At 42.5% G+C, this 14600-nt stretch overlaps 2 protein-coding genes across 3 annotated transcripts in view; one reads left to right on the top strand and one right to left on the bottom strand.

The window, feature by feature from the left end:
* Window positions 1-221: 221 nt before the first annotated feature.
* On the bottom strand, window positions 222-5495 carry LOC129859841 (integral membrane protein GPR180-like). The gene is made up of 9 exons (XM_055930011.1): window positions 5237-5495; window positions 4452-4601; window positions 3970-4170; window positions 3529-3709; window positions 3312-3361; window positions 3041-3198; window positions 2584-2775; window positions 2393-2470; window positions 222-2057 (listed from the first exon to the last, which is right to left on the bottom strand). The coding sequence occupies exons 1-9, from the start codon at window positions 5373-5375 to the stop codon at window positions 1905-1907; spliced, it is 1302 nt and encodes a 433-aa protein (XP_055785986.1). The 5' UTR covers window positions 5376-5495; the 3' UTR covers window positions 222-1904.
* Window positions 5496-5611: 116 nt separating this feature from the next.
* The window catches only part of LOC129859842 (dTDP-D-glucose 4,6-dehydratase-like), a 12024-nt gene continuing 3035 nt past the window's right edge, over window positions 5612-14600 (top strand). The window contains exons 1-9 of one of the 2 annotated variants that reach the window (XM_055930013.1): window positions 5612-6035; window positions 6200-6266; window positions 6933-7001; window positions 13229-13319; window positions 13449-13591; window positions 13790-13888; window positions 13996-14055; window positions 14259-14302; window positions 14421-14586. In XM_055930013.1, the coding sequence (XP_055785988.1) occupies window positions 5989-6035; window positions 6200-6266; window positions 6933-7001; window positions 13229-13319; window positions 13449-13591; window positions 13790-13888; window positions 13996-14055; window positions 14259-14302; window positions 14421-14586 (786 nt within the window). In that variant the 5' untranslated portion in view covers window positions 5612-5988. The remainder of the gene's footprint in view (window positions 6036-6199; window positions 6267-6932; window positions 7002-13228; window positions 13320-13448; window positions 13592-13789; window positions 13889-13995; window positions 14056-14258; window positions 14303-14420; window positions 14587-14600) is intronic. The other variant, XM_055930014.1, reaches the window with a different exon arrangement.

Below are 14600 nucleotides of genomic sequence, written 5' to 3'. Positions count from 1 at the left end.
AGCAGTGTCTTTGCTCAAAAATAGACCGTTTCGTTGTAGCCCTTGACAAACACACCTCGTTCAACTCATTGAGGGCTTGATGATTAGTTGACAAGTTGAATCAGGTGTGCATGTCCAGGGTTACAATACAAATGTTTACCTTTGGGGGTACTGGAGGATCAAGGTTGAGAAACGCTGGTCTACGGTAGCTACTGTAACAGATCAAGAGAACTGCTGCCCCCTGCAGACATTTTCTTGTATTGCATCAGCATCTGATAGACTTATTTTACAAAAGTATACAGTAATGAATTTAAAACAGCCTTATAAACATGCTTAATAGGAACATTACACAGTCACTGCTCTGTTAACCATTTGCCCCCCAATATCTCCGCATAACTTAACTATCAGACTGACATACATAACCAATGTGAAACCCATTTCTTCACAGACAAACACAGGTACCTTCTCTGCTAGCAAAGTGATTGTCTTCTCAGGCACTTGCGACGATTGAGAGAAAATAAAGCTGCATTTAAACATCGCACATGTCTAGCTCCAATGTCAGACAAAACAATATGAATACCCTATTCAAGTATAATTCAATAATTGCACAACAAAATAGTAATACAATTCTCACACATGCAACTAGTTGGAGTGCTGGGGATGATACAAAGATTCCATGAGTTCCATGTGATTTCTGTAATAGCTTCAGCACACCAGAACCTTGCAGAAAGAACGATCAATTGACAACAATAGAATGAAACAGTGTGAAGCAACTCTGTTAAAAAAACGTTCTATTTCTGACAGTTAAGATCAGGCTCTATTATTGGTTTGAGATTTACCACACTGAACATGGATCCATATCTCTATGGATGAATGGTAAACAAATGTATTTCAGTCCGCGCCTGGATATCTTTATCGGCAATGAATAAGACTTAACAGGGAATTTGACAATCAGTAACCTTTCGTTGTAATCTATTATAAACCTTTTAAACCTTTTGGGAGTCTTAAACTCTGTCTGAAAAAGAAAGAGACATCCAATCCAGGCCAAGTTTGACATTCAAAATAAAACAGTAAACCACAATTTCACACATACATACAATTGTAAATAAGACAAACATACAGGTAACTGCCAAAATAAATAAAACACCAACATAAAGTGTCTTAATAGGGCGTTGTGCCACGAGCCATAGCAGCTTCAATGCACCTTGGCATAGATTCTGGAACTCTATTGGAGGGATGCGACATCATTCTTCCACGAGAAATTCCATCATTTGATGTTTTGTTGATGGTGGTGGAAAACTCCATCCCCGGTTGAGATCTGGTGACTGAGACGGCCATATGGTTCACATCATTTTCATGCTCATCAAACCATTCAGTGACCACCCGTGCCCTGTGGATGGGGGCATTGTCACCCAGTAGGGCCACAGCCATGGCAGACAGAATTTTGATATATGACCCGAAGCATGATGAGATGTGAATTGCTTAACCCAGGAACCACACCTGTGTGGAAGCACCTGCTTTTAATATACTTTGGATCCCTCTTTTACTCAAGTGTTTCCATTATTTTGGCAGTTACATGTGTCCGCATCTGTTGTATACTAACAAATGTGTCTCATTTACATACATACTTTATGTGCACTTAAACCCAGGTCTCACTCTCATCCTGTTTGGGAGGGTATTAAATAGGTGTGCTATCCAGCTACATGAGCAGGCCATCATTCCTCTTCTCTTCTATATTTGTGGGGGAACTTCCTACTTCCTTCTCTTCATCCCACCCTCCTCTTTCCTCACCCATCTGTGGGGGCACCTTTACCGTGAGTGAGTGTAGAGGAGTGGAAGTATTGTCCCTTTAACTGCAGGTGTCACAGTGTATCCCTTTGCCCTTGGCGTGTGTCACAGTGAAAGTGTTCCCCCTGCACGCGGGGTCAGTAGCGTCCCCGGCCCCCTCTGGACATGGTGAGGGGTAGTGAGACAGAGGAGAGAGAAGATACTTCCCAGTATAAGCTACGGGACAGGAAAAGCTGGTAGAGGATCACCACCGAGATAGCCTGGCATAGAATCACACCGATTGTCACAACCTAGAAACACAGACACACACAAACATCAACAACAAAAACCTTCCGAATGAGTCAGTACAATATATATATATATATATATATATCTCTATCTATCTATCTATATATATATCTCAGATAGATAGATATATATATAGAGATATATATATATAGATAGATAGATAGATATATATATAATCTATCTATCTATCTATATATATATATATATATCTATCTATCTATCTATCTATATATATATATATCTCTATATATATATCTATATATATCTATCTATATATATCTATCTATCTATATCTATCTATATATATATATATATCTATAGAGTGTCGTCCTCTCACCTTTTCTCTCTGATGCTCGTTGAAGATCACAGAGACTAGGACCAGCACAGGGTGGCACAGGAACCAGATAAAACAACCCTGAGAAACAAACTAGTGAGACTGGAATAACCAATCTTATAATGCACTGTAGATGGCACTATAAACGCATGGAAAGGGTTACCAGCTATTCTGTGTTGTATTTCTACGCCTACCTTGGCGAAGCTGAGATAGAAGTCTCTCTTGAGGGCGCTCCTCTCTGTGCTGATGATGGTGTAGAGCACAGAGGCCAGCAACAAGGCCAGGATGATACGTAGAGAAATGAGTAACAGACCTGCTATGCTGCGCTGGGCATGGTAGCTGTGGTGCTCTGTCTCCTCATACTGCTCCCACAGCAGTAGCGCCCCCTAGTGGCCCGGCAGCGACACAGACAGGGAGTCAGTGGAAAGGTATTTAGGTCATTGGTATTGAATGTGTTTTTATTGACTGATCCCAAAGGGGAAATTGAGAGTTAATAGGGGGTTACAGTATTGGTCAGGATAGGGGATGGTGCGAGCAAGGTAGAGGTTAGTGCAAGTAGTAGGGGCTACTGTATCCAGTGAGATGGAAGTCAGGGCTTAGTATTTTGGGGTAAGGGATTAAAGGTCATGGATAGGCTGATGAGGCTCTGACCTGTGTGGCGACCCCTCCCATAGCAAGGGCTTTGGAGGCGGGGGAGGAGTCCCACTGGAGAGGTCTGCTCTGGGGCTTCCTGTTCTTGCTCATGGTCCAGCCCACACACAGACTCAGCAGCATGTACAGCATGGACACTTGGGATACCATGTCACAGACTGCAGCATGGGAGAACAACAACAGGCAACAGTCAGCACAGTCACAAAGGAAGAACGAAAGACAATACGAAGAAAGAAGCAGGAGCGACAGAGAGTGAGAATACAACACTCACACTCTGCCAAGCTGCCCATGACAGGAATGCCCACTCCATCCCTGGCATACCTGTGGAACGAGAGAGACAGGTGTGTGTTTTTACACAACAAGACTGATATTCACTCCTCCAAATATTCTGCAATACAGGATAATCCTGTTATACAGTAACTGATGTAAACCTGAGCAGGGTCGCTGAAAGGTGACTGTAACAATGACTGGGACGGAGTCAACCTCACCTGGCCAGGTGGATGTAGTTGAAGAGGGCAGAGATCCCCTGTAGGGCCAAGGCTGTGGAGAGCACCTTCAGCACCGTTTGCATGGGCCCACCCTTTCTCAGGGCCATCCACAGAGGCTGAATGTAGATACAGGATGCCACAAAGTAGGCCAGGATCAGCAGACAGTAGAAACTATGCAGGCCTGGTAGGAGCAGGGGTAGGTAGGAGGGTGGGGTAGGGGGACAGGGGTAGAAAGGAGGGTGGGTCAGGGTGCCAGGGGTGGGGAGGACACAATCAGTCAAGCATTGCTCCTGTCTGGAGCCCTAGTCATATCTTCAATTCAGAAGTATAAAATGATGTGTTATGACTAGCAGACACTTAGCAGACGCTTAGCAGACGCTTTCATCCAAAGCGATTTACAGTGCACCAAATGCATATATTAAAGTATGTGCATGTACTGACCTGCTTCCTCAGCGCTGAAGTGTTCCAGGGGGTTGCCTGCCGAGTCAGGGTTGAACAGCAGGATGGTGAAGGTCAGGTCCCCGTGGGCAGGGATGATGCCCCCCTCCCCGCAGGTGTAGCGGTCTGCATACAGCGCCATCCAGGCCGTGGGGGAGTGAAGGTGGGGGATGCTCTGGTTGTGCTCCTCCTCACTCAGACGGACTGAGCAGAGAGAGGGAAACAACGTTAGGAGGGAGACAAGCCCTAGGCCTTCGCTAAGAGGGCTAATGTGGCCTTAAGTCATGCAAACGACCAAGGTTTGATAACCAGTCGGTTACATATGCTGATGCAACATACTGCAAGTACATTCAGAATATGTCTTGTAAATGATGGTATTTATACCACTTCCCCAAATGCCTCTTGTTTATGAATGCATGTTTACTACGAGCCAGCGGGACATGAATGCAAACAGCAATACATGTGACAGTCTCAGAGACACTCACTGGAGAGCTGTGCCTTGGAGAGGCGGTCGTGGCAGCTGAGGTTGTCGATGTCGAAGCCGTCCTCCATCTCCGGGAAGAATAGCAGTCTGGACCCCTTCTCCGTGGCCAGGGGAGCATTCTCCAGCCTGCACACCACCAGACCACTACCCACTGGGGAAGAGAGAGACAGAGGGAGGGAGAGACAAGAGAGGGTGTGAGAGAAGAAGAGGTAGTGGAAGTAGATGGGAGGAGAGAGAGAAAGAGGGAATGAGGGAAGAGATCTGACAGGACACTAAATCCACCTTTCAGAGGATTGGGTTTCATTCGAACCTACAGAATATGCAGACCGTCTGTGATAAAGGAAGTAGCTCTATTGATTCTAATGTACTGCCTGGCTATCACATTTGGCAACATGTTGTACCCGGGAACAGAATGACATTGCTGATGCTCATGGGTCTGGACTAATGTAAGACTGAACCAACCTATTATTAAGACACTGCATAGACCTATGTGATTTGATCCCAACTCAACAAACATCTTCCAACGATTTCCCGCTTAAGATTGCAATGCACACAGAAAAATACTTTGAGACAATGATGCATAACACCATGCAAGAGATTAGCACTTTCCAGACTAAGAACACATGATCTGTTGCTTCCTTATTTATGTATGTACATAAGCATTGCAACTATAGTCTATATAAAACATCCAATAATAAAACGCATCACGTCATCTTGGTGCATGTGTATCCATCCACACAAGCCTCCCTCCAGAATTTGTCGCTAGTGTCAGACTGCTACACCTACCGTTGTACATGAATTTTGTGATGTACTGTCCATTCTGCTCTCTGGCTGCATCGCTCTTGAAAACTCCCGACACAGTTTTTCCAAATGTAGCTGGAATGCATAGTAAATAGGCTGTAAGTGTGAACATTAACGGATACATTGTCTCCTAAAAGCGACTTATCAAATTAGATATAAAGAAGATGATTGTACGACAACAATGAATGGTCTAGTCAAAAAGGGTGAGTTCCATCTGCACTGAATGTTTGATTGATTTAGGTTTTACCTAATCATAAAAGGACCTCTGCCCTACGTTAGATCTGTAAGCCAATCAGAGAGCGATAAAAGGGTGGGCACCAAAACGGACCAACTCAACGCAGGCCTCTGAAACGTGTCAACATTGCCATAAACCGACAAAAGACTGTCGCAAAAGTTGCACATTATATTTTGCTGATGTGGTTTGTACAGTACCAGCTGCTTCTGACATGAACTAGTGACAACACAAACATCTCAGTAATGTTATCTAACTGTTCGTTAACGTGTTGTCGATGTGCTTCGCTTTAGAATGGCCTCAATCACTTAAAATCAGTTCCCGCATATAGTTTATGAGATTATCTCTTGTTTACTCAACAATAAGACACTCTCCAGCACAGGTAAGCTAGTTAGCTAGCTAAGGTGGGCATAATTTATGTCACTAGGAGAGTGCCTTTGGGCTTCAATGAAAACTGAAGATCCAGGAGAAGAGTTGTGAGGAGACATCAACAGGTTGTGCGAGGATGGACTTTGTCAAAACGGTCCTGGTGACTGGAGGGGCGGGTTTCATGTAAGTAACAGTTAGCAAATCATCATCATCATAATGACAATCAGTAGTATTCTGACAAAGACTTAAACAACAGAAAACAAGCAAGTTGAATCTACAATGTATGTCAAATATGAGATTTCATTGCATACAATACATGTTTCATCTGTAACTCTTTCCCAATACAGTGGGTCCCATTTTGTCTGCTCCCTAGTCAACAGGCACCCAGATTGGCGTATCATCAACTTTGACAATGTAAGTAGGAGCTAAATGTGCTTTCCTGTAACGACAGATTCAAGCCCTGTTCAAGCTGGGGCCTCTCGTTCCCTTTGCTGCCTAGGTGCAACATAGACATGGAACACTGGTCACTTTAATAATGTTTACATACTGTTTTACCCATTTCATATGTATATACTGTATTATAGTCAAGGTCTATCCTATTCAACTATTGCTGTACATAAACTATTCTATCCTACGTATTCTTCAGATATACTATATATTGTATCCATATACTGTCCATAATTACAGTAGTCCAGCTGTCCATATATATTTATACTCCGGACTCCGACATTGCTCGTCCTAATATTTCTATATTTCTTAATACCATTCTTTTACTTTTTCAGACTTGTGTGTATTGTTAGATATTACTGCACTGTTAGAGCTAGGAACACAGGTATTTTGCTACACCCGCAATAACATCTGCTAAATATGTGTATGTGACCAATAAAATTTGATTTGATTTGACAACACGTTTCACTGCACATATCCGGTGTATGTGACAACAAAATAAAAAATGTAAATAAAAAAACGAAGTGAAGCTTATTTCCCGTACACCCTAACTACTACACTATGTGACTGCAGAATTCCAAGTTGTCATCATTTCCTGGGAGTGACTGTGTAAATTTTCCTGGTCCCATACAGCTGGACTACTGTTCCAATCTCAGGAACCTGGAGTCTGTAGAGGAGAATGAGAACTACACCTTTATCAGGGTGAGAGAACTGCCAAGTCCTACTGTTATGTAACATCACTGTATATGGAGTGCCAGTGTTACGAGACAGGGATGTCCTCTCTCCCCTCCTGTTTGCACTGGCAATTGAACCGCTTGCAGAAATAATTAAACAGAACTCAAATGTAACAGGTATCCGTATTGATAAACATGAATATGAACTAATTTGCTGACGATCTTCTGATATACCTGACTAATATTTGAAACTCAATGTCCCCCTTGTTCAAAATGTTTTCGGGAATACTCAAAAATCTCAGGATATGAAATTAACATTGAAAAAAAATGAAATAATGGCAATTAGAAAAATAATAACTCATGAACTACAGCAATCCTTTGTGGACCACAAAAAATATGAAATACTTAGGATGCTTAATAAGTGACAACAAATATATAAAGTTAACTTTATTCCATTACTCAACAACATGAAAGCAGATCTAATTAAATGGAACAATCTCCCCATAGATTAACCTCTTTAGAATGGTATGGCTCCCAAAGTTTTAGATTTTACTGAACAAAAATATGAACTCAACATGCAACGATTTGAAAGATTTTGCCGAGTTAGAGTTCATGTAAGGAAATCAGTCAATTGAAATGAATTCATTAGACCTGAATCTATGGATTTCACATGACTGGGAGTACAGATATGCATCTGTTGGTCACAGATGCCTTAAAAAAGGTAGGAGTGTGGATCAGAAAACCAGTCAGTATTTGGTGTGACCACCATTTACCTCATGCAGCATGACACATCGTCTTCACAAAGAGTTGATCAGGCTGTTGATTGTGGGCTGTGGAATGTTGTCCCACTCCTCTTCAATGGCTGTGCGAAGTTGCTGGATATTGGCGACAACTGGAGCACGCTGTCGTACATGTCGATCCAGAGTACCCAAACATGCTCAATGGGTGACACGTCTGGTGAGTATGCAGGCCATGGAAGAACTTGAAAATGTTTTGCTTCCTGGAATTTTGTTCAGATCCTTGCGACATGGGGCCGTGCATTGGACTCCATAGTGGCGCAATGGTCTAAGGCACTGCATCTCAGTGCAAGAGGCGTTACTACAGTCCCTGGTTCGAATCCAGGCTGTATCACATCTGTCCGTGATTGGGAGTCCCATAGGACGGCGCACAATTGGCCCAGCGTCGTCCGGGTTTGGCCGGGGTAGGCCGTTATTGTAAATAAGAATTTGTTCCTAACTGACTTGCCTAGTTAAATAAAGGTACAAATAAAATCCAAATTATCATACTGAAATATGAGGTAATGGCGGCGGATGAATTGCACGACAATGGGCCTCAAGATCTTGTCATGGTATCTCTGTGCATTAAAATTGCCATTAATAAAATGCTATTTTGTTTGTAGTTTATACCTGCCCATACCATAACCCCACCGCCACCCATGGGGCACTCTGTTCACAACGTTGACATCAGCAAACCACTCACCCAAACGACTCCATACGTGTGGTCTGCAGTTGAGGCCAGTTGGACGTACTGACAAATTCCCTAAAACAACATTGGAGGTGACTTACGGTAGAGAAATGATCATTCAATTATCTGGCAACAGCTCTGGTGGACAGTCCTGCAGTTAGCCTGCCAATTACATGCTCCCTCAACATCTGTGGCATTGTGTTGTGTGACAAAACTGCACAATTTAGAGTAGCCTTTAATTGTCTCCAGCACAAGGGGCACCTGTGTAATGACCATGCTGTTTAATCAGCTTCTTTATATGTCACATGTCAGGTGGATTATCTTGGCAAATGAGAAATGCTCTCTAACAGGGTGCACAAATGTGTGCACAACATTTGAGAGAAAAAAGCTTTTTGTGGGTATGGAACATTTCTCTGATCTTTTATTTCAGCTCATGAAACATGGGACCAACACTTTACATACATATATTTTTGTTCTGTGTATTTTCAGTTATATACCAATTACCCCACCGAAGACATTATTTACAAATGTATACTCGGCCATAACAGACTTCATGTGGGGAAATACCACTGAATAAAAATGATAGTTTAACATCTTCCTAAGTCTGAGGGTGTTTTTTAACCTTCCAGATTTGGAATTGTATCAACTCGCCACCCAAGGCTTTTACTTGCAACATGTTGTTAAATACACTAAAGAGGAACAATGGGTACATATTGAAGATGCGCATGCTCATCCCCATATTTTTTTACGCGTCTGTTTTCAAAGGATGGAGCTAAGAACATGAACAACTTCATAGTTAACAACACTGTAACAACATGGAAGAACATGAAACGGATTCTACAGGAACCAATTTCACTCCCTCTGGAACAATCCTTGGACAGCTTTTCAGAATTCACTGATAAATTGGCCCACATGGAAAACTAAAGGCATAGAAACCGTAAATTACATGGTAATAGGAAATACAATTATTTCCATGACAGAATTAAAAATACATTTTGGACTGACCAATGTATACAATTTTAAATAAATGCAACTTAAAGTTTTATATTTGAACTTCTACTTTTAAAAATCCACCTTTCTAGAAACAAGTCTCTCACCGTTGCCGCTTGCTATAGACCCCCCTCTGCCCCCAGCTGTGCCCTGGACACCATATGTGAACTGATTGCCCCCCATCTATCTTCAGAGCTCGTGCTGCTAGGTGACCTAAACTGGGACATGCTTAACACCCCGGCCATCCTAAAATCTAAGCTTGATGCCCTCAATCTCACACAAAGTATCAATGAACCTACCAGGTACAACCCCAAAGCCGTAAACACGGGCACCCTCATAGATATCATCTTAACCAACTTGCCCTCTAAATACACCTCTGCTGTTTTCAACCAAGATCTCAGCGATCACTGCCTCATTGCCTGTATCCGTAATGGTTCTGCGGTCAAATGACCTCCCCTCATCACTGTCAAACGCTCCCTGAAACACTTCAGCGAGCAGGCCTTTCTATTCGACCTGACCCGGGTATCCTGGAAGGATATTGACCTCATCCCGTCAGTAGAGGATGCCTGGTTATTCTTTAAAAATGCCTTCCTCACCATCTTAAATAAGCATGCCCCATTCAAGAAATGTAGAACCAGGAACAGATATAGCCCTTGGTTCTCTCCAGACCTGACTGCCCTTGACCAGCACAAAAAGATCCTGTGGCATTCTGCATTAGCATCGAACAGCCCCCGTGATATGCAACTTTTCAGGGAAGTTAGGAACCAATATAAACAGGCAGTTAGGAAAGCTAAGGCTAGATTTTTCAAGCAGAAATTTGCTTCCTGCAACACAAACTCAAAAAAGTTCTGGGACACTGTAAAGTCCATGGAGAATAAGAGCACCTCCTCCCAGCTGCCCACTGCTCTGAGGCTAGGAAACTGTCACCACCGATAAATCCACTATAATTGAGAACTTCAATAAGCATTTTTCTACGGCTGGCCATGCTTTCCACCTGGCTACCCCAACCCCGGTCAACAGCCCTGCACGCCCCACAGCAACTCGCCCAAGCCTCCCCCATTTCTCCTCCCAAATCCAGTTAGCTGATGTTCTGAAAGAGCTGCAAAATCTGGACCCCTACAAATCAGCCGGGCTAGACAATCTGGACCCTTTCTTTCTAAAGTTATCTGCCAAAATTGTTGTAACCCCTATTACTAGCCTGTTCAACCTCTCTTTCGTGTTGTCTGAGATTCCCAAAAATTGGAAAGCAGCTGTGGTCATCCCCCTCTTCAAAGGGGGACACACTCTTGACCCAAACTGCTACAGACCTATATCTATCCCACCCCGCCTTTCTAAGGTCTTCGAAAGCCAAGTTAACAAACAGATTACCGACCATTTTGAATCCCACCGTACCTTCTCCGCTATGCAATCTGGTTTCAGAGCTGGTCATGGGTGCACCTCAGCCACGCTCAAGGTCCTAAATGATATCATAACCGGCATCGATAAGAAACAATACTGTGCAGCCGTTTTCATCGACCTGGCTAAGCCTTTCGACTCTGTCAATCACACATCCTTATCGGCAGACTCAACAGCCTTGGTTTCTCAAATGATTGCCTCGCCTGGTTCACCAACTTTTCCGATAGAGTTCAGTGTGTCAAATCGGAGGGCCTGTTGTCCGGGCCTCTGGCAGTCTCTATGGGGGTGCCACAGGGTTCAATTCTTGGGCCGACTCTCTTGTATACATCAATGATGTCGCTCTTGCTGCTGGTGAGTCTCTGATCCATCTCTACGCAGACGACACCATTCTGTATACTTCTGGCCCTTCTTTGGACACTGTGTTAACTAACCTCCAGACGAGCTTCAATGCCATACAACTCCTTCCGTGGCCTCCAACTGTTCTGAAATACAAGTAAAACTAAATGCATGCTCTTAAACCGATCGCTGCCCGCACCTGCTTGCCCGTCCAGCATCACTACTCTGGACGGTTCTGACTTAGAATATGTGGACAACTACAAATACCTAGGTGTCTGGTTAGACTGTAAACTCTCCTTCCAGACTCACATCAAACATCTCCAATCCAAAATTAAATCTAGAATTGGCTTCCTATTTCGCAACAAAGCATCCTTCACTCATGCTGCCAAACATACCCTCGTAAAACTGACCATCCTACCGATCCTCGACTTTGGCGATGTCATTTACAAAATAGCCTCCAGCACTCTACTCAACAAATTGGATGCAGTCTATCACAGTGCCATCCGTTTTGTCACCAAAGCCCCATATACTACCCACCACTGCGACCTGTACGCTCTCGTTGGCTGGCCCTTGCTTCATACTTGTCGCCAAACCCACTGGCTCCAGGTCTACAAGACCCTGCTAGGTAAAGCCCTGCCTTATCTCAGTTCGCTGGTCACCATAGCAGCACCCACCCGTAGCACGTGCTCCTGCAGGTATATCTCACTGGTCACCCCCAAAGCCAATTCCTCCTTTGGCCACCTCTCCTTCCAGTTCTCTGCTCCCAATGACTGGAACGAACTACAAAAATCACTGAAACTGGAGACACTTATCTCCCTCACTAGCTTTAAGCATCAGCTGTCAGAGCAGCTTACACATCACTGCACCTGTACATAGCCCATCTGTAAATAGCCCAAACAACTACCTCATCCCCTACTGTATTTATTTATTTATCTTGCTCCTTTGCACCCCAGTATTTCTACTTTGCACATTCATCTACTGCACATCTACCATTCCAGTGTTTAATTGCTATATTGTATTTACTTCGCCACCATGGCCTATTTATTGCCTTACCTCCCTTATCTCACCTCATTTGCACACATTGTTTATAGACTTGTTTTTCTACTGTATTATTGACTGTATGTTTGTTAACTCCATATGTAACTCTGTGTTGTTGTATGTGTCGAACTGCTTTGCTTTATCTTGGCCAGGTCGCAGTTGTAAATGAGAACTTGTTCTCCACTTGCCTACCTGGTTAAATAAAGGTTAAATAAAAAAATATCTCAACATTTTGACCTGAAAGCTTTTGGACATCAGAGCAATATTGAGGGAATCCTATTTGAGTCAAGAAAAGATACTCATATGAAAGGTAATATATACAAAACCTTGCACAAAAAAAGCCTATTGAACTAACAATCTCTTAGAAAAAATATATATAACTATTGGAACCAAGACTTAAAAATAACTGACATTGGCACAAGATGGAGGGAGTGTTGGAACATAACGAACAAAATTACAATTATTGACAATATACGCTTAATCCAGTATAAACTAATGTATACAATGTGTTATACAAGAGACAAAATTCACAAATTCTACAGCACAACGGCAGAGTAATGTCTTAAGTGTAAAACTACCAATGGCTCAATAATTCATGCCTTCTGGGAGTGCTATGGTCCAAAAGTTATGGGTGAAGTTAGAAAGCTAGTTGTCAGAAGTTGTACAATGTAAGTTTACTTTTAATCCGTCTTTCTGCATATTTCAAGACATGGTATATAGGAGTGCTGTGAGATACCGGATGGGTTACTATTACTTAAATACTGGCAGTCAAATGATACTCCAACTTTAAGAGAATGGAAGAATCAAATGCTTTATTATTTAAATATTGAAAAAAATCTGTCTTGGACAGAAACAAAATGGGAACATATTTGGGTCTGAGTAAGTATGATGTGATCAGTGTTTGGAAATGTATGAATGTTAAGTTGTTTATTGTTTTTGTCTATGTATGTTTTTGTTTATTGTTAAAAAATAAAAAATCATAAAGACTGTTAGCTTGAATATGTGTCATGTTTTGTCCCTTTTCTTTAACAGGGGGATATATGCAATTCATGCTTGTTAAAACACATGTTTGCCACAGAAAACATCGACATCGTCTTTCACTTTGCGGCTCAAACACATGTTGGTAAGAAATTACGTTTTACTGTTTAGATTGTTTTGGCATGGTAACAACACAATCAAAGGCATTGTTGACAACACTCAGTGACCCATAGAGCAAGACATTCATCCATATGTTTCTGTGCCCCCTTTTCAGAGACGTCCTTCGTTTGGCCGTCCAGATACCACATGGTGAACGTGGAGGGGACAAGGGTGCTACTGAAAGCAGCTTTTGAGGCCAAGGTGGAGAAGTTTATTTACATTAGTACAGATGAGGTGTATGGAGAGAGTCTGTATAAGGTCAGTCCACTCATATCATTTTCACTGATATCCTGACATAATTATCATAACTTTTTGTAAGGTGTATGCCACATTTACATTTGAGCTCCCAAGTTTTTGAGGGCCACTTCTCAACTTCTTTTGCCACTTTTTAAGGTTCTTTGTCTGCAGTACTGTCAGTCCCCGGTGTTAAAAGCGGTCTCTTTTACCCCCATGTAGGAATTAGATGAAACCAGCCCAAGAAGACCCAACAACCCATATTCTGTGTCTAAAGCAGCTGCTGAGTGTCTTGTATTGTCCTACAGGGAGAGACACAAGGTAGTAAATACTGTCAATAGACATACCACAATTATAACCAAGTTTTTCTGTGAGGCATGTACACATTTTTGTATTATTTTGTATTAATATTTGTTTTTTTCTTTCAGTTTCCTGTTATAATAACAAGGAGCAATAATGTATATGGACCCAGACAGTACTTGGAGAAGGTCAATATAGTATCTATATTCTATATCAGTGGTTCCCAACCTTTTTCGGTTACTGTACCACCAACTGAATCTTGCTCTGCCTGGAGTACCTCTGAAGTACCCCCTAATGTCCTAGTACCCCTGGTTGTGAACCACAGTTCTATATATTTCTTTTGTGTGTCTGGTCTTTTAAGATGTCTCAAATGTTGTTTTTTTACCCCCAGGTTATTCCAAAATTCGTGTCCTTCCTTCAGCTGAACAAAAAATGGTAAATACTTATACTTTAAGAGAGCACTGACATCATCCCAGACTATGTGGACATGTCTTACTTCATATGTTATTGTTTCAAATAAAGCCTACATATCCCATGCTCTTCTTTGCCACAGTACCATCCAAGGGACCAGCCCCCAATCTCGCCACTTCCTGTACGTGGATGATGCCATTGAAGCATTCCACACCATCCTGGAGAGGGGGATGGTGGGAGAAACCTACAACATCGGGACCGACTTCGAGATATCCATCATTCAACTAGCCAGAGAACTTATCAAGATGGTAGGATATCCATC

The sequence above is a fragment of the Salvelinus fontinalis genome, chromosome 7 (assembly GCF_029448725.1).
Source record: "Salvelinus fontinalis isolate EN_2023a chromosome 7, ASM2944872v1, whole genome shotgun sequence".
Classification (NCBI taxonomy): Eukaryota; Metazoa; Chordata; class Actinopteri; order Salmoniformes; family Salmonidae; genus Salvelinus; species Salvelinus fontinalis.
The sequence above is the reverse complement of the archived record's forward strand: the minus strand, read 5'-3'. Positions and strand labels throughout refer to the sequence as shown.